This window comes from Nuphar pumila, chromosome 6, assembly GCF_984573655.1.
Source record: "Nuphar pumila chromosome 6, dmNupPumi1.hap1.1, whole genome shotgun sequence".
NCBI classification, from domain to species: domain Eukaryota; kingdom Viridiplantae; phylum Streptophyta; class Magnoliopsida; order Nymphaeales; family Nymphaeaceae; genus Nuphar; species Nuphar pumila.
In genome coordinates this window covers 25,024,231-25,044,369 of record NC_143254.1, presented here as the reverse complement: position 1 = coordinate 25,044,369, position 20,139 = coordinate 25,024,231, and the positions used below count along the sequence as shown (strand labels likewise).

At 34.7% G+C, this 20,139-nt stretch overlaps 1 protein-coding gene across 4 annotated transcripts in view; it reads left to right on the top strand.

Annotated features, from left to right (window-relative positions):
* Positions 1-1,766: 1,766 nt before the first annotated feature.
* The window catches only part of LOC149834396 (uncharacterized), a 32,937-nt gene continuing 14,564 nt past the window's right edge, over positions 1,767-20,139 (top strand). For 2 of the 4 annotated variants that reach the window (XR_016432769.1, XM_090011388.1), the window contains exons 1-8: positions 1,767-1,891; positions 2,615-2,744; positions 3,997-4,079; positions 4,277-4,352; positions 4,485-4,552; positions 5,317-5,401; positions 17,736-17,854; positions 17,960-18,043. Coding sequence is in view for 2 of the 4 variants with exons in the window: in XM_090011388.1 (XP_089867514.1) it covers positions 2,660-2,744; positions 3,997-4,079; positions 4,277-4,352; positions 4,485-4,552; positions 5,317-5,401; positions 17,736-17,854; positions 17,960-18,043 (600 nt within the window). In the remaining 2 variants the exon portion in view is untranslated. Of the gene's footprint in view, positions 1,892-2,614; positions 2,745-3,996; positions 4,080-4,276; positions 4,353-4,484; positions 4,553-5,316; positions 5,402-17,729; positions 17,855-17,959; positions 18,044-20,139 lie in introns of all 4 variants that reach the window. The other 2 variants (XR_016432768.1, XM_090011387.1) reach the window with 1 other exon arrangement.

The following is a 20,139-nucleotide window of genomic DNA, read 5'->3' as shown; positions in this document are numbered from 1 at the left end:
GTCATCTATTTCTGTCCTAGATTTTTTTTCAGACAATCAACTACTATGAACCTGCAGATACTTAATTTCATTATCTAAGTTGACACAAAATAATTTAATCGATATAAACACGTAGATTAGATTTTTTTCAGAACAATACGCAACAGTCAGTTTATGTCCAGGAACTTAACACAAATATGTTAAATGGCAATATATAGAGTTCTACCATGATTTCCATTTAGAATATTTCAGGAAATACAAATAAGCAAACACAGACTTTTGTTCGTGGCTTGACACAAAAACATTCAACTGCATATACTCAGTCCGTAATTTCTGTCTTAACATTCTTATACTTAAAATTTACTAATGTGAACCCACAGGGGCTAAATCCTATTATTGGATTCACGCAGAGGCTGATTTTATTTATTGAACATACATAAAAAAAAATGACTAATGTAACACGCAGGTCTTGAGTTTCGTTTTTCATTGAACGTAATGTAGAAAATGTCTATTGAAACATACATCCATCGACTTTTAGTCATGGAGCCAAAAGCGAACAAACTGTTATAAAAATGTCGACCTCTATTTCTGTAGTTAAGTTAATACAAAATAATGTTAACAATGTAAATGCACAACTCTTTTTCAAAACTTAAATAGTAGTAAGTTTTTGTCACCAATTTTTAACATAGGAAAACAACTACTGAAACATAAATCCAATTTTAACATAAAAAAACAACTACTGAAACATAAAAAATGCAGACATCTATATCTAATATTAAGGTTAATCACAGGAAATTTGTATTAATAAAAACGCAGAACCATTTTTAGAAACTATGAAATAGTTAATTTAGTCATGTATTCACAACCCAGAAAGTAGGGTCTTATGCAGCTATTCAGTGTTTTCAACATTTACTTATTGTACAACAAGTAACAAAACATATGAATATACAAGTATTGATTTTGTCATTAAATCAATAAAATACAAAAATAAAGTCATACTAAAAATACCAAAATGCACAGACTGCTAATCCCTTTCGTTTTCTTTTTACAAGTATATATATTGATAATGCATAGTGCTACAACCCTAAATATTAAAACATAGTGTAGCATAGAAATCCTATCTCTTGGTTGCTTTTCTATCTTGCTGTCGTGCTTTTGTGAAGTCCCCCTTCTCTGGAACGTGTAAGAGAGAGAGAGAGAGAGAGAGAGAGAGAGAGAGAGAGAGAGAGATGAAAGATGGGTTACGTCTGCTGGGGTTTTTAAATTTTTTGTGAGAAGGAGAAAGAGAGATCGTGGGTGAAAGTTGGAGATGCATGGCACACAAATTCTATTAGTCTGTGAACAATTGATGTAAATTGTAAGTCTGATTTAGAAATTTCTACCCAACTTCGTATTATCTAGAAAAATAAAAAATAAATCAGAAAACAGTAAGAAAAAAAAATGCTGAAAAAATGAGAAATTATAAGAAATTAATAAAAAAGAAATAAATAAATCAAATAAACTGAAAATTAACAAATCTGAATCCAACTCTCTAATTTTTTGAACACTTAGATTTTTTCTCTATTTATAGATGAAAAATTTATAATCTTGATGTACTCAACTTTCAATCTTGATAAATAGTTTTCTAAATCTATTTAAGTTTTTATTGAATATCGATCCATCAATTGGACTCATTCAAATATAAATTAGACAAAATCCAAATATAAAAATGGATCTTTGTGAACCCGGTTCTTTTGCTTCGCTCCTGCATCATCTGTCATTGAAACAAAGATTGGATCAACCATAGTGCTAAATGCGTCCCTCCGCAACCCGAGCGCGATCTCCCCGCGCACTATAAATACTTCCCCCACAAACGCCCAACTTCCCTCCTCGTTCGCTGTGGCGCAACGACGTCCGGTCGATCCGAGCGCGGGTGAGCAAAAATTCTTCCTCTCTCTCCTCCCGTTCCTCTCTTCCCCTATTTCGATTTCGCTTGGAAGTGCGTCCGTGAAGGTTCTCTTTTCTTCTGTATTGATCACGATAATTCGGTGTGTAACGTCAGTAAATTTTGCTTTATTGATGAAAAAATCGTGAAAATTGGACGTTGTTGGGGGTGAAATCATCGTAAATATTTCGTGATTTTGGGTGCTTCGTTTTTGTGATGGTTGTTTCGGTTAATCGAATCTTCAGTTTCTAGGGTTTATGTATATACCTTTTTTTTCCTTTTTTGATTGTGGTCAAATAAAAATAAGGTGGCTTTGTTTAATTTTTTATTTTAGTTTTTCTTTTTCATTTTTTAGTATCCTGAATTTGGGGGAGAAAGGAAGCCCGAAGCACCTGTACTATTTCTTATGGAAAATCACTAGGGATTGAAGCTATCTCTTATTCTTCATCCTTTCTTTTCTTTTTTTCTTTTTTCGTTATTATTTTATGTTGTGAATGGGGTTTTAGATCAAGTTGCGGTGTTTGATGTATGGTTGGCAATTTTTCTCACTAAGCAGCAAGCTTGTTGTTTTCTGATTCTGCATTTAATTGACCTAAATTCTAAAAAAAAATATGGTGGGGTTTTATGTACTTGATCTGTGTGTTTTGCATTGGTGTTGTTTATCCTTGAGCTATGCGGCAGTGGTGATTGCAATTGCACGTTTTTTGGCAGGATATCGAGGTGAATTTCTGGAGGATCAGCTCATAATTAGCGGGAATGAGGCTTCAAGCTTTAAGAAATTTTGATGCATTTCCTCGCGCCGAGGAGCACCTGTTGAAGAAGACACAGTCCGGTGCAGTCGGTATGCATGCCAATGTTCCAAATTTCTTTCTTTCCTAGATAAACTAGTGTGTGCCTATAAAAATAAATAAATAAATAATATATATACACACACAAAACCAAAGGAAGCTCCAAAATCTACAACCAATGACGATTGGAAGGCTCATGGTTTCATTGATCAGTCCCTATATATTTGTTCTTTATAATTTATTTAGTAAGAAATATGCTTTACACGAAGACTTTACTAGTCTACACATGTTTTTCTAAAAGTGAAAAACTCAACGGCTCATAATGCATTTAAAACTTTACAATACAAAATATTGTGGGCCGTTGATTTTTAGTGCTTCCAAAAACACATCTAAATTTTAAAATTCATAATCTAAAACATGTAGCTTACTAAATAAATGATAAAAATCCAATATGTAAAGTCTGATCAATGAAAACTCGATTATCGGAGAAGGAACACAGTCGATGATCATCGGTTTGTAGATTTGGCACTTTCCTTTGGTTGTAAGGTCAACCTTCCCTATAGTCCTATCATAGATGTGTAAAATTGCCATTATATATATATATTTCCTTACCTTCATACTATGTCACATAGGTGTGAGTGTGGATGCAGCGATGCAGCACTTTAAAAAAAACTTTGGTGCAGGGGTATGAGGAGGGTGTATATATATATAATTTTTAATAGTTTTAAGTTAACACTGATAAAATAAAAACAATTATCATATCATCAATTCATCATGCATCAATTCATACAATAAATCAAATTAACAATCTATCATTGCTATTCCTCATCAATAAAAAATAACACTACACTGGTGCGGAGGTGTGTATGTATGTATTTATATATATATATATATATATATATATATATAATATAGATAAAATTGGACTTGGTTAGGGTTAACTGAATCTACTTTTGGACAGAAATGGTCCTCAGTGTGGTTGACTTCACTTGACACAAAGGAATCCGTGTCCAAGTGTCACACCCCGGTGCGACGTGGGTGCGGTGCCCTGTTAGAAGAGTCCATGTTATATAGCTCCATACTTACATTTAAAAAAATTTCCCTGCCGTACTCTACAAACACGTACCTGTACCTATGTGTCATTGGCCTTTTTTAATCTAGCTTTTTTTTTTGACTAGGTACCGAATTTCTCCAGCTCTCTGATGGCATTTCTCTTATTGACTAGCTTTTTTTGACTAGGTACTTTTTTAGAGAGTTCCATATGTGACAATGAGCTGACACAGTATGTTCTTGTTCTCTTTGTAGTTTCCATAATCGGTCTAGCAATCATGGCCACATTGTTCGTTCATGAGTTGAAGTATTATCTGACAATTGATAAAGTTCATCAGGTTTAAATTGTATCTCCCTTACTGTTGTGGTCTTCTCATTGTTGTACCTTTTGAGTAATCCCTGCAATGTTGCCCACTTTTCCTTTCTTGCATTTTGCCAATGTATAGTAGGCTCATGGTTGCTAACATTTATTTGATTCTAGCATGCTTTTGATTTCTTATACTCTCTATGCATTGCCTGTATCTATTTGTCACAGATGTCTGTGGATGTGAAGCGTGGTGAGACTCTTCCAATCCATATAAATATAACATTCCCTTCATTGCCTTGTCAAGGTTTGTAAATTGAATTTTGACTGAATTTCGATCTCTGCTGTTTAGGATACTTTTCTCCTTGTTTCTTCGTTGTTCTTGTCATGGCTGTGTATTTTCTGAATATAATTTTAGATTTCCAAAACATTTTTGCAGTTTTGAGCGTTGATGCTATTGATTTGTCTGGAAAACATGAAGTAGACCTTGATACAAACATCTGGAAAGTAGGTTTTTCTCCATTGTAGTTGCTATAGGTTTGGATCTTTATATTCTTTGTATTTTTTGTCTTGTTAATTCTTTCATTTTTTCCTCATTTTCCAGGTAAACAATAGCAAAAATGTCAAAAATAGCAATAACAATGAAAGTGCTAGTTTCTGTAGGATAGGATAGGAGAGTGCAAACTGAAGGATGATTACAACCGCTTTTGAAGCGCTTGCCATGTTATCGTTTGTAAGATATTGTATATTTGTAATTAGCAAGTTAAAGCTTGTTCTTAGGGTTGACCTAATAATACATCAAGGCTTTCTGTTTTTTTATGTGAACTGTAAATTGATGGTTCTGTTAAGAGCCCCCCTAGCGCATAGTTTTTTCGCTGCACTGTGCTGTATGTGGGTGGGTTCAGGTTGATGTGTATGGGTCCTAGTGGATGTGTAACATGCAGCACATTTTGACAGTATAGATTGTCTCCTTTGGACTTGATTGGAGTTTAAGCATTCCCTCTAATATTACAAAAACAAAGACAACTGGTAGTGAGTTACAAATATGCAGCACATTATAAAGTTCAAACATTATATAGATTTTTGGGTTTTATTTAATTGAAATTCTACTTCTCTTTTAAAGGTTTTGTTCTCTGCCTTCTAGTTTTGAATGTTGACATGCTAAAATTAAACATGTAGTTAGTGCATCTGGAAGTTTTGAATGTTATTGTTTTCCCCTTTCTTTCTATTTTCCCGTAAAATTTGTTCCATTCCCAATGTTCTTTCTGCAGCTTCGCTTGGACAAATATGGTCACATTATTGGGACGGAATACTTGTCTGATCTAGTGGAGAAGGAGCATGCAAATCTCAATCATGGTAATATTCATAATAGACAGCATTAGGTCACTTTTTGTCAAGATAACTTGTATAAGGCGCACTTCATCTCTCACTGTTGTTGTGATTCATCTTTGAAGCCTTAGTTAGCTAATCTTTTAAATACATTACCAGATAGTTTGGTTCTCTTTAATTTTAGAAATTTTCTGTGAAAAGTCGATTATTTGTTAGAAGTTTAGTTGTGGTTATATTATTCATTAACTAATTGTCCATAATTACTTACGGGTATGTTCCTGGTTGCTTGATGTTGAAGTTGCGAGTTGCCTCAGACCAGTGTGGGCTTGAGAGGTTCAATCCAAGACTAACCTGAATATGTGAGGGGATCCTAATTTTGATCCACATTTGTAATACAGATTAGATTTATATTAGTCATTGAATGTACAATTCACTTGCATTGAAAGGGTATTTTTGAGAAAGACCCTTTTATGGTCTGAGAGTGAATTCGTTCAAAGTACTTCAAATAGATCTAGTTGAGTTTGGACCATGATCTAATTTTATGTATTTGTATTGGTATGATTCTAGGGCTCTTCAGTTGGCAGTGTGTCTTGATTCTGATGGGATAAGGGCCATATCAAGCTTAACCAGATTAATCCTTGTTTGTATATACATGGATCAACAAGAGGCATGCTTCCTTGTCCCTTTGAAATCATAGTAGATTGAAGAGCGATGTGTGGAAGAATGGAATGAAAAAGAATTTTGTCGATGGAAAAAAAATATGGATTGGACTTTGGGACCAAAGACAGGAAATGAGCAACACTTGTTATAGTCAGACTCTGCTGGTAAGAGTGTCACTACCATTCATCCGAGGTTACCTTCCTAGGTGGAGCCTCCTCTCTCTCTCACAATATATATATATATATATATATATATATATATATATAGAGAGAGAGAGAGAGAGAGAGAGAGAGAGAGAGAGAGAGAGAGAGAGAGAGAGAGAGAGAGAGAGAGAGAGAGAGAGAGAGAGAGGATGGTGTGCCCCAGGGTCAAGAACACCTCTTTCATGCAATTCAACCCTACATATGTGTTAAGCATAGTTTGTTTGCTAAGAATCATACCTCGGATTGTGCTTTTCAGAAATAAGATCACGTATTTTTAAGCTGTCAATTTTTGGCACATTGTAAGCTGTTGATTTTTCATGCCTTCAAAAATCCTTCTTATGCATCATAATGATATGATCCAAAACATGTTTTTTTTATTAAAGAAACCATGTAGATCACATCTGTAGGGTTGTTTGAAGTTTTAACCATTTGATCATCCGATTGGGTAATTTAGGGTTGGGTCACACTAGGGCAGACCAAAACTTGGGACACACCATCTAATTTCTCATATATATATATCATAGTCACCTATATCAATCAAGGTAATTTCTTGATGAGGGATTTTTCTTAAAGATATTTTCAAAAAGTGATTTTCTTAGGAAAATCTCAAAAGCTATGAATTATAAAAAAGATAATGAATAATAGGTTTTATTACTTTTATAGTATTTTCTTTCAAAAATATAAAGAAACAATTAGAAAAGGCTTTAAGATATAAAAAAAACAAAAAAAGATACTTAAAATATTGTGGATCCTTATTTTTTTGAAATATTTTTTTGAAATGGATTTTTAAAATGGATATTTAAAATGGATATTTGAAAATGGACTAGATATAGACTCTAAGAGACAAGGGTTCCATTCTTCAATAATATGAGTTTTTCCTCCTTTGGTGAGTAGAGATAAACTAATTGAGGGGTGCAACTTTTTGTCTTATGGTTTCTGGCATGTGATCTGATGTACCTTGACCCGTTCTAAAAAAAATGTGTGGTTGATGGTGCGGGGCACCACCAACACTCGAGAATATGGGAAACAAATAAATATGAAAATTAGAGATTAAACATGTCTCAATAAATAAAAATAAATGAAGAGTAGCCCTCCTATGACTCTGGTTACAAGGCAAATTTGATAGGGCTTCCGCAGGATTAAGACTCTAAAGGGTCCAACACAGTGGACCCAATGGGAAAACTGATCTAGACCTAGAAGATGGCTAGTGACTTGGTAGGGTAAGAGCACAGGGCTAGGATGATCTCTCACAACAATACTCTCATACTCGGGTTATAGATGCTTAGAGACGTAGAAAGGACCCCTATTTATAGATTTTTGATGGATTTTGTACCCTAATTGGTTGATACTGGATTCAGTTATCTTGATTTGCCTGTTGTGCAATAACCTCAGTCTAATTGGTTGATGATTTTAGGTGGCAAACTCTGATTGGTTGGTGGGTTGTTTAAAGGAAAAGAAACAAGTTTTTTGGTAGGCTATGAGGATAGGTTTTGGTTTATAAAAGGTATACTCAAGAAATTGTAAGCTTTTGGAAGGTTTTGATAAGGTTTATCTTCATTTCCACACGTTCTTGGGCCAAAATGGGAAAGTTTGTATGACGATAATTTGTCCGACGACAAGTGGGAGTGTCTGACAACAAGTTGAGATTTTTGTCCCTGTCTAATGACAAATCATTGACCTCTGACGACAATTCATGTCTGAGGACAACTAAGTCTAACGAGAGTTCAGTTCCCTAACTTATCGTTAGACAAACAAGCTTGGACTACACCGACAAGCTAAATTGTTTTGACCATATCTCCCTAACCAAATGTCTTATTAAGGTGATTTTTGATGCGTTGCAAAGCTAACATCCATTAGTTTAATTCATCTTTTGAGTGTAAAACCAAATTTGATCATTTTGGTTTTCAAAATCACACTCAAACTTGGACGTGCCTAAAAAGACAAGTTTAATTCATATTGAAAAGTTCTAACGACATTTCCTCCATGTTTGACAACAAAAGGACAATTTTGGGCCAGAACTAACGACAATTGAGACCTTGTCTGACAAAAAGATAGGTGGGGTCTGATGACAATTGGGTCTGACGACAGTTCAGTTTTCTGACTTGTCGTCAGACTAACAGGGCTCAAATACAATGACATGCGAGCTTGTTTTTCCATATCTCCCTAATCGTGCATCCTTTTGAGGTGCGATTTGATGCATTAGAAAACTAACATCCTCAACTTTAATCCATCTTTTTTTAGTAAAAACTGTAAGAAGATGAAGTTTCACAATCGGATCTTCAAATGATACAAGGGATCTCTCACACGAACCACTAAAGTTCATAAATAGTGCACACTCACAAGAACCACTAAAGTTTATAAATAGTTTACACTCACAGGAACCACTAAAGTTCATACAAAATACCCAAAAAAGGGTATGCAAAGCAAACAAAAAAAAATATATTTCATTCAAGTGGGAGAACTCCCACACAAAAGATATTTTACAAGGGGGGAAACACCCCATGTATATAACACTCAAAAGGGAGGCCAAGAGGGAGTCGTTGGACTCCCAACGACTCTAATTCAAAAGCTTTTTGACTTTTGGTCAAAAAGCAAAGGGTTTAAAAATGTCAAAAACAAAAACCTAACCTAATTACATTCTAACTAGAATACATAACTAAACTAAAAAACTAAAGATTACAAATGATTTTATACAAGTGATTTTACATTTTTTGTGATTCTTCAACCCCTTCAAAATCTTACATACATGATTCAAGCACTGATTTCTACTAAACCTAAGCATGTAGATCACATCTAGAGGGTCAGATGTGCAAAAAACATAAAAAAAATATTACAGTTGTTTACTTGGGGGGTTCCTTACCAACGAGGGGTAGCAAATGATAACTCTCTCTCTCTCTCTCTCTCTTTATATATATATATATATATATATATATATATATGGTGGTAGCTGCCTACCACTAGCTTGTAAAAGTATCTTCAACAAGATACTAATAACAATATTACAATATTCTTGGAAACAAATGCGTACACATATGCACAACAAGAATACTTGAAACACTTGTGCACAAAAACCACAACACAAACTCACAAATGCGCAAAAGCATACCCAAGAGTCATAAGATTGAAAAGGTGCTTGGGCTATAATCCCAAAAGCATAAGAAACACACAAGGGGAGAGCCCCTTTAAATAGAGGAGGTGGAGTCCTTGGAGAGGCTCCACCTCTAGCTGTTGGAGCCCCTTCCAACTGTCACAAATGTGACCATTGGAAGGGGCCCAACGACTAGATGGTGGGCCCCTCCAAGGTGCTTTCCACCTTTTACAAAAAACAACAAAAAATAAAAAGAAAAAGAATAAGAGAAAATTACAAAAACATATTCTAAAAAGAATATATTGTAAAAAGACTAAACTACCCCTATGGTTAAATAGTTAAAAATATATATTATATATATAATAAGTAGATACATATACATATATATTAATATACATATATATGTATATGTATTACCTTATATATATATATAAAATATATATATTACATTGCATGATTAGATTACATAATTTAACACCCCCCCTCAAACTTAGGGCAGTATGACCGAGAGTTTGCTAAGAAGGAAGGTCAATGACTTCTTTGAGGTACGCCTCACGAACATAGTGAACCTCACGAACATAGTGACAATTCATCTCTATGTGTTTGGTCCGCTCATGAAAAGTGTGATTCTTAGCAATATAAATTGCATTTTTGTTGTCACAGCATAGCTTGGTAGGTCCTTCGATTGTGATCCCCATATCTTTCAGCAACTGATGAATCCATACAATTTTCATGGTAGTAGTTGCCATGACACGATATTCGGCTTCAGTTGATGATAGAGACACTTTTTGCTGCTTTTTGCATCTCCATGAAATTAGCGAATCTCCTAAGAACACACAAAAACCAGTGGTGGAGTGACGGTTATTTGGGTCACCTCCCCAATCAGAGTCAATATAAGCAATTAATTTTAAATCAGACAAAAAGGATAAAAAAACTCCCTTGTTTAGATTTTTCTTAATGATCTTACGACTCATAAGATAACACTCATATGGACGGATGTTGGTGCATGCTGAAATTGACTTGCAGTATGCATTGCATGAGAGATATCTGGTCTGGTAATACTCAGATACATCAATGATCCTACAAGCTGTCTGGAGGGAGTAAGATCAGAAAGAGGAACACCATCATCAATCTTCATTTTAGTTCCCACTATGGCAGGAGTTTCATAAACCTTTTCATCTGTAATACCTGACCTGCCAATGATCTCAGAAGCAAGCTTAGTTTGAGATAAGAAATACCCTCTATAAGAGAATGCTACTTCAATTCCCTAAAAATAAGTTAAAAAACCCAAGTCAGACATTTCAAATTTATCTTTTAAAATCTATTTTATACCCTTAACCCCACTAGAATCACTTCCGCTGATGAGCATATCATCCACATACAACAGCAAAATCACAATCCCTGCATTGAATTTTCTAACAAACAAAGCAGTGTCAGTAAAGCAAGAAGGAAAACCATTTTCCAACATTACTGAGTTAAACCTATCATACCAAGCCTTAAGGGCTTGTTTGAGGCCATAGAGCGCTTTCCTAATACGAAACACTTTTTCTTTGAGAGTCTCCATTCCAGGTGGAGCATCCATATAAACTTCCTTATTCAAATCACCATTCAGGAAGGCATTTTTAACATCCATTTGATAGATGTTCCAGTTGTTAATTGATGCAACAATGATGAGACATCGAACAATGACCATTCGGGCCACAGGCGCAAAAGTTTCTTCATAGTCAATCCCATACTCTTGACTATAACCCTTGGCAACCAATCAAGCCTTATATCTCTCAAGAGATCCATCGCTCTTAGTTTTAACTTTAAAAACCCATCTACACACTATTGTTTTCTTACCCTTAGGAAGAACTTGAAATTCCCATGTCTTAATTTTTTTCAGAGCTCCGAGTTCACTTTCCATCACAACTATCCATTCAGGACTTTTACTAGCTTCCGTAAAGTTTTTAGGTTTTACGTAGGAGTGAATGGCACTAAGACATGCTCTATATCTAGGTGAAAACAAATCATATGATATGAACCTAGAGGGAGCTTTTCTGTGTCTTTCGGTTCTACAAAGATTTTTCTCACCTTGAGGAATAGTCTGACTATCATCATATCTTTCAAGAGCACTTCTAAAAGTACTCATATCTCTATGAGTATAGGTGATGGGATCTCTTGATCACCCTCCATCAATAGATTGGTGGGAGGAGTAAAGCAGAGAAATGACTTCCTCAATATCAATATCACTTGAGTCATTCTGATTTGACTCATCATCACTAGAATCATCATCTTTGGCTAATAGTTCAAACAAAAAAGAATAATCAACATTTTCATTATGTAATTCTGGACTTTCAAAACCACTAAGATTTTCCACAAAACTCACATTTCTGGAAACATAAAGTTTGTCATTTTTAATGTCATAACATCGAAAACCCTTATGGGTTTCAGAATAACCAAGGCACACAGAATGACCTTTGGGGAAAGCTTATCATTTTTATCTGTAAGGACAAAGCATTTACATTCAAACACCCTTAACCTGCTGTAATCAGGTTCTTTTTCATACAACTTTTCAAAAGGAGAAATTTTACTCAAATTCTTCGATGAAAGTCTGTTTATGAGGTATACCGAAGTAAGGGCGACTTCAGCCCATAGTTTCTTTGGAATGTTTTGCGAAATGAGCAAGGTTCTAGTTGTTTCAATAATATGCCTATGCTTCTGTTCGGCTAACCCATTTTGTTATGGGGTTTTCGGGCAAGATTTCTGATGGATAATACCATAACTTTCAAGGTAACTCTTGAATTCATTTGAATGGTATTCACCATCCGAGTCAAACCTAAGAATTTTTAAACTTCCATTAAATTGATTTAAAATCATCATATGAAACGTTTTAAACATTGAAAAAACTTCATGTTTATGTTTAAGAAAGTATATCCAACAAAACCTAGTGTAATCATCCTCGAAAATAACATAATACGAGAATCCTCCTTTAGATATCACATGAGCGGGTCCCCATACATCGGAATGAACAATTTCAAAGGGCTTTGTTGAAAACATGGATCTTTGAGAAAAAGATAGACTTTTCATTTTCCCAAGAATACAATCATTACAAACAAAATCTCCTTTACAAAGATGTTTAATAAAAGGCAAATAAGAGATTTTAACAACGTTGGGATGTCCCAGTCTTTTATGCCATACATGAATATCTTTGTTTTGAACAACATTACAAAATTGATTCTTGAAAACTTGAAGAAAGTCAACGTAGTAGAGTTCGCCTCTCCTAGAGCCTTCCCCAATCAATCTCCCGAACTAGCGATCCTGAATCCAACATTTATTAGAAGTGAATTTTACATCGCAACCATGATCCGAGAGTTGAGAGACCGAAAGTAAATTTAAATTTAATTTTAGTATAAGACGATTTTTGCCGTGGTGTATGTTGTTTGCTGATGATATTGTTTTGATTGATGAGTCTAGAGCTGGGGTTAATGCTAAGTTAGAATTATGGAGACAGACATTGGAAGCAAGAGGTTTTAAGTTGAGTAAGAGTAAGACAGAATACATGGAATGTCGATTTAGTAAGCAACGAAGTAGTGATGGGAGTGTAGTGAAGCTTGGTGAGCACGAAATACCGGTGGATGATTCTTTCAAATATTTGGGATCTATCATTCAAAAGTATGGAGAAATTGATGGAGATGTAAATCATAGGATAAAGGTTGGGTGGATGAAATGAAAGAGTGCAACTGGAGTGTTGTGCGATCGTAGAATGCCATTGCGGTTGAAGGGAAAGTTTTATAGGACGACTATTAGGCTCGCTTTACTATATAGTACGGAATGTTGGGCTGCCAAGAGGCATCATATTCAAAAAATGAGTGTAGCTGAGATGCGTATGCTGAGATGGATGTGTGGAAATACAATAAAAGATAAGATTCGGAACGAGGAGATACGTAAGAAGGTAGGCGTTGCACCCATTGAAAATAAGATGAGAGAGAATCGTTTACGGTGGTTTGGACATATTCGACGAAGGCCTAATGATGCTCCAGTTAGAAGGGTGGAGAAATGGGAAAATATATTAGTTAAAAGAGGTCGGGGTAGGCCTAGGAAGACATGGATGGAGGTGATAAGAAATGATATGAATGCTTTGAACCTCACCGAGGACATGGCATTGGATAAAAATGAATGGAGGAGAAGGATTTATGTGGAAGACCCATAATGATTTTCTTTGTTGGTTCTTATCGCCGACCCCAATTGTTTTGGGATGAAGGCGTAGTTGTTGTTGTTGTTGTATAAGATGAATTTTAGGGATAAAAAAATCTTGTTTTTCAAAATTTCCTATTCCTTTAATTTCAAGAGGTGTTCCATCCGCCGTTGAGACAAAAGATGGAAGAGGATTTTTAGAAAATTCAGAAAGGGAGCAAACACTTGGAGTCATATGAAAAGATGCGCCGGAATCTAAAAGCCAAGATATCTTACCGGAAGGTGAAGAGGTAGACATAGCGGCTCCGGAAGTTCCTCCTTTGAGAAGAGGTTGCAAAGCTTCTACAATTTGATGAAGAGAAAGAGACCCATTTGACGATGATGGTCGTTCCTCTTGTTGAGATGTCATGGCCATAACAAGTATTTTCTTCCATTTTGGGCATATAGGTTTAATGTGCCCCGGTTCTTTACAAAAATAACATGTAATCTTGATATAGTCCTTTACACCTTGACCAATTGAATTTTGATTTTTGAAGTGAGGAGGCTTATAAATTTTCAAATTTCTCCCCGGTCTTGATACGACATTAGCGCCTTCATTTTCTTCATTACTTGAAGTAGCAAGAACACTTGAATTGTTTTTGCTAAAGTTCATACGAGTTTCATCCACACTTAGCTTTGTAATGACATCTTCAAGAGAGGGGGAAATGAAGGAGGAAAGGAGAGAGGACCGAATTTGCTCGAACTCGGGTCTAAGGCCATTAAAAAAATTAAAAAAATGGTCCTCTTCGAATTGTTTGTATCTAAGCTCAATAGCTTCTCCACTCCACTTAGGCTCAAGCATTGCGAGTTCATCCCATATGGACGACAATTCCGCAAAGTATTCCCTTATGGACATCTCATTTTGTTGAAGGGTCAAAGCCCTTTTTTGGAGATAATATTTGTGTGACAAGTCTCTTGACGTGTACATTTTTTCTAGATAATGCCAAGCTTCCAATGCTTTCTTAAATTTAATAATGTTGGCATTTATCTTTATTTCAACTGATGAAAACATTCAAGAAAGAATCTTGAAATTTTTCATTTCCCATTCTTCATATTTCTTGGAGTATTCCTCAAGAGCTTTGTTCCTCTCTTCTCCTTCGAGAATTTTGATTTCGCCTTTCTCTACCAAAGTAATCCTTGGTTCGGGTTCCGGTATAGAACCAAGAACATATCCCCAAAGACCCTTACCTTTTATTTGAACTTCCATGTTCCCGGCCCAAACATGATAATTTGAGCCATTCAATTTGAAGCCAAGAGAAAAATGTGAGTCTTTTTCACCCATTAGAGAGGATTGAAATTGAAAAATAATACGTACCTCAAGAAACTTTCACGCCTTTCTTAACAAAAGAGACTCTCAAAATATTGCCCGAAGAAGTTATCCACTTCAAATGCCAATAGCTTGAAGGCACGTTTTTCGAGGCACTCAAAAAATAAATAAAAGCACGAACCTCCTTCTTCAACCAAGCTCTGATACCATGTAAAAGTATCTTCAACAAGATACTAATAACAATATTACAATATTCTTGGAAACAAATGCGTACACATACGCACAACAAGAACATTTGAAACATTTGTGACAACACAAACTCACAAATGCGCAAAAGCATACCCAAGAGTCATAAGATTGAAAAGGTGCTTGGGCTATAATCCCAAAAGCATAATAAATACACAAGGGGAGAGCCCCTTTAAATAGAGAAGGTGGAGTCCTTGGAGAGGCTCCACCTCTAGCCGTTGGATCCCCTTCCAACGGTCACAAATGTGACCGTTGGAAGGGGCCCAATGACTAGATGGTGGGCCCCTCCAAGGTGCTTTCCACCTTTTACAAAAAACAACAAAAAATAAAAATAAAAAGAATAAGAGGAAATTACAAAAACATATTCTAAAAAGAATATGTTGTAAAAAGACTAAACTACCCCTACGGCTAAACAGTTAGAAATATATATTTTATATATATAATAAGTAGATACATATACATATATATTAATATATGTATATGTATTACCTTATATATATAAAAAATATATATTACATTGCATGATTAGATTACATAATTTAATATAGCTTACGAGGGTTTTGAAGGGTTTTTTTATGTTTTCCTAAAATCTGATCATATAGATGTGTTCTACATGCTTGATTTTATTGGGATCAACCCTTGGATCGCCCGATTCTGACATGCATGTAGGTTTTTATAAGGATTAAAATCAATGATCTAAGATTTTCATAAATATGCAAGGCTTAAAAACTAATGTTTTTTTATCAAAAAAACATGATCCATGTGTCATTTCTTAACAAATCGACCATGCCGAACACATCTGCTGTGTCAGATTTGCGAAAAACTCAAACACTTGTTCACTCATGGTAGGCTGGTGATAGGCAGCTACCACTTTTCCTATATATATACACATATGTGCATATATGTGTATTTATGTATGTATGTATATATATGCATATGTATATGGAAAAAGAATTGCTGCAATCTTTTGTTTGTACAAATAACTGAGCAAATCCTTTTTTTATTTTTATTTTTGGTGTATTTTTTGGGGGTAAATCTGGCCCTGTAGATATGATCTTTGTGGTCTGTTTGGAGGATCAACATATAGATCACTAGATTCCAACAAGTGGGTTTTCTGGCCATCCAAAAATTGACAAACAAACTGTCACATGGATATGGACGCAGGAAAGGAATACAATGTGGACACACGTGATCTCCATAGTTTATTTGTGGTTAACATCTATTGGATGAGGAATACGATGGTAAGATAGGTTTTCTAAAAGAATGGAAAAAATCAATGGTTTATATAGCACCAAAACTTTTCAATGGAAAAAAATCACCCTTTTTGATTGAAATAATTGGATCCAAAGCATGTTTCCTAGTAAGTAAATGGTGATATAGATTGCATGAAATAGGTGTTCTTGACCCTGGGGCACACCAGAGCACATCAAAACTTGGGGAACACCTTCCAATTTCTCTCTTTCTCTCTCTCTCTTATATATATATATGTTTGTATTATAAGGGAGGGGTGGAAGGAGTCAATTGAGATGTATCTGTTGAATCAAGATGAATTTAATTCTGGGATTCTTGAAATCCCTTTCAAAACAAGGGATCTCCCGATCCCTGAATGGTTTGTTGAAATAAGATTCAGCAAATGCGAGTTTTCATGAATTTTAGGCTTTCGGAAATATGGGGATAAGGATTGCAGTATTGTGACAATCCTAGATTATAAAATTCTGGTGGCAAACTAGCCCTTACTGTTACTTTGGAAACTTTTCCGAACAATGCCTTGCCTTGTGGTGGTGTTCCTACCATAGATATAATCTTATTTTTCTAGTTTCTTTTGCTGGTGTGTGAGAAACCGTGCTTAAGAAGGCAAAACTTTCTTTTGTAAATGAAGCAGAACTAGAACGGGGTTTTTGTTTGTGTATAAAAAAGATAGAAACTACACTGACATAATTTAATATAACATCATACTAGAGTCATAAGATTGGTGCTGGTAGCACGGCTATTATCAATGTTTAAAAACATGCCAAGTGGACTCGGTGACTCCGTCGACTCAGCATGATTCGGCCAGTCACCTGATCAAAAGTGTGAATGATCAGGATTTTTACAGGACTCGCCCGAGTCAGCCGAGTTTTCATACGACTTGGCTGCACCATCTTATGACTCAGCCAAGTCTTATAAATGTACATTATTTTTATTTATTTATGTATATAAGTATTTAATTTGTGTATTTTACATAATATATGTGTATGTACACTTATATAATTGCATATCATATATGTAATTATCTTTCTCTCTCTATATCTATAGATTCTATGCATTTAAAAGTTAACATGACCTGGTCGAGTCACCAAGCATCGTCGAGTTGATTCCTGAGTCACTGGATTTTAAAACATTGGTTATTATTACCTATTTCTCATCTTCTATCATGCCCTTTTTTTGTTTTTTAATATTTCATTCAAGGACTTCTTAGTTATCTATATTGCGCCTTTGGGATATATAGATGCAAATCTTTTATTTGATTGCACCTTATCTACTGTAGCTTTGCATTTTGAATTTCATGGTTTCTAACTTGCACATGATGGTTCGTGTGTTTGCTTTTAATTTTTCACTTTGTCTCCTGTTTTGTTCTTGTTGCTGTAACAAATCTACATTGTTAAGAATTTCATATCTCATGAAAAAGATTTCCAGGGACAGATGATGATAAGGATCATGGGGATTCTTCTCATCACACACATACCCATGCTTTGTTCAAAGATTCTGAGGAAATGATAAAAAATGTGAAACAGGCATTGGAAAATGGTGAAGGATGTCGGGTATTTATAAAGGAGTTATCCTCCTTTTTTTATGACTTGCTGCAAAAGTGGATTTTGTCTTGTTTAACAATTCGTGATCAATGATATAGGTTTGGTTTCCAACAGGTTTATGGAGTTCTGGATGTTCAAAGAGTAGCTGGGAACTTTCACATTTCTGTTCATGGATTGAGTATTTTCGTTGCACAGCAGGTTTGTGACTGCTTTCCCTAAATGGCTTTGCACTCCTGAAAATGTTCTTTTCCTTTTTCATATTACTAGGTTGGATTACTTTTTGAGAGGTTCTTTATCTCCTTTTGTTACCTTGGTCGAATTTCATTCCCATTAGTGGTATCATATGCATCTAATAGTTAGTGATAAATTTGGAATTCTATGGGCTAGCAGTTCTTTTGCACTGAATTTGGTAACTTTCATCTGAATATTTATTCAAGTGACTGACTGTATTTGGTATTGATATTACTTACATAGCTATGAAATTGTGACAACATCAAAATATCTGTGGCCATGAACCTTTGGAATGCTGAATTTTTTCCTCAGTTGCTTGGATGGACTAATAAAACAAAATGGTGTAACCTTGTCATGTTACAAAGAAGCATTTTTGTTTATAAATGGATCCTGATCTAAATAGAGTTTTGTTTCAATGTCAAATATGAACTTAATCATTATGCCATCATTCCAGACACTGATATTTCTGTTGAAATCTTACTGCTTGTTATTTCATATTGTTTATTTAGTTTGTGGTACGAGAATTGTTCATGTCCTATCCTGGCATGCTTTTTTGAATATATATATATATATATATATATATATATATATATATATATATATATATATATATAGGGCCACTAGAATATGAGAACTGAGATTTTCACATGTTTTTTGTTCTTTTCTTTTAAATATGATTATATGGATGTGATCTACATGTTTGGTTTTATAGGGACCCAATTTTGTATCGTATCATATTGTACGATACTTATCGTAACTTTGGGAGAAATCTATATGATAGACACCCGTATCTCGATATGGATGCGTATTGTAGTTGTATCGTGCAATACACCCTGATACAAGGCGTATCTTACGATACACAATCAATGCAATTTTAAGTTGCACTCATTTCTTTTTTTATTTGAAATATATAAGGTCTCTTAGGGTGAGTTCATGTTCATTTCTAAAGAGCTTGAGAGTGATTTGGGGTTGATTTGTTGCAAGAAGAAGAATATGATGATCATACTCATGATTGACATTATCTAGTTTGTTTTTGTTTGAATTCTGAAAAAATTTGGCGATGAAAATTTTTAAGTATTGAGAAACACTTTTTGATTTTGTTTTTGTTTATGTAAACATGCACTATTATGAATCTTGTGACTTGTTAGCTTAGTTTTGTTGTTTAATATGCATATTATTTCATAGTTTGCATTTTTTTGTGAGATATGCATGCCATTCATAGCATATTATCTTGATCATTGAATGTTCGTTATGGTTTTATATATCATTGTTTCTTCTGTTACAAATTTTTTAGAAAATTTCATGATTTTTCTGAATTTTATAATTTTTGGTTTTTTGTTAAAAGTAATTTTTTATGATATGCTATGTATCTTACTTTGGAACGGCTGATACGAGTTACAATATGCTTTTTACAACCTTGTAGGGACCAGCTCTTGAATCATCTAATTATGATGCGTAAGCAGGAATTTTTAAGGCTTCAAAATCAATGGCTCAGAATTTTCATAAATATTCAAGTATCCAATTTTTCTTGTTTTTTTCGTGAAAAATACATGATCCAACAGTCGATTCCTAGCAAATTCACCATGCTGAACACATCTGCAGGGCCAGATTTGCAAAAACAGTCTTGGAAATGCCTAGTTTACATGGTAGTAGAGAGAGAGAGAGAGCATGGTAAATGGGTCTTTTGACCGTATCGATGTGATCTACGCTCTCGATTTTATAGGTATCTACTCTTGGAACGTTCAATTCTGATGCATGGGCAGTTTTTTATAAGGTTTGAAAAATCAACAGCCCAAAATCTTCATAAAATTTCAAGCCTCCAAATATCGCTTTTTTCATCAAAAATGCATGATATGGGTGTCAATCCTAGTAAATGACCATGCTGAACACATCTATGGGCTCATAGTTGCGAAAAAATACTGGAAGACCGAAAAACCAATTTATATATATGTATAAATCGGTGTGAATGTGTGTGTGTGGATATGAATGCTTGCATGTATGTGTGTATTTACCATCATTTATGTTTTTGAAGAAATCCTATTGCTTCTCATTATTTCACATGA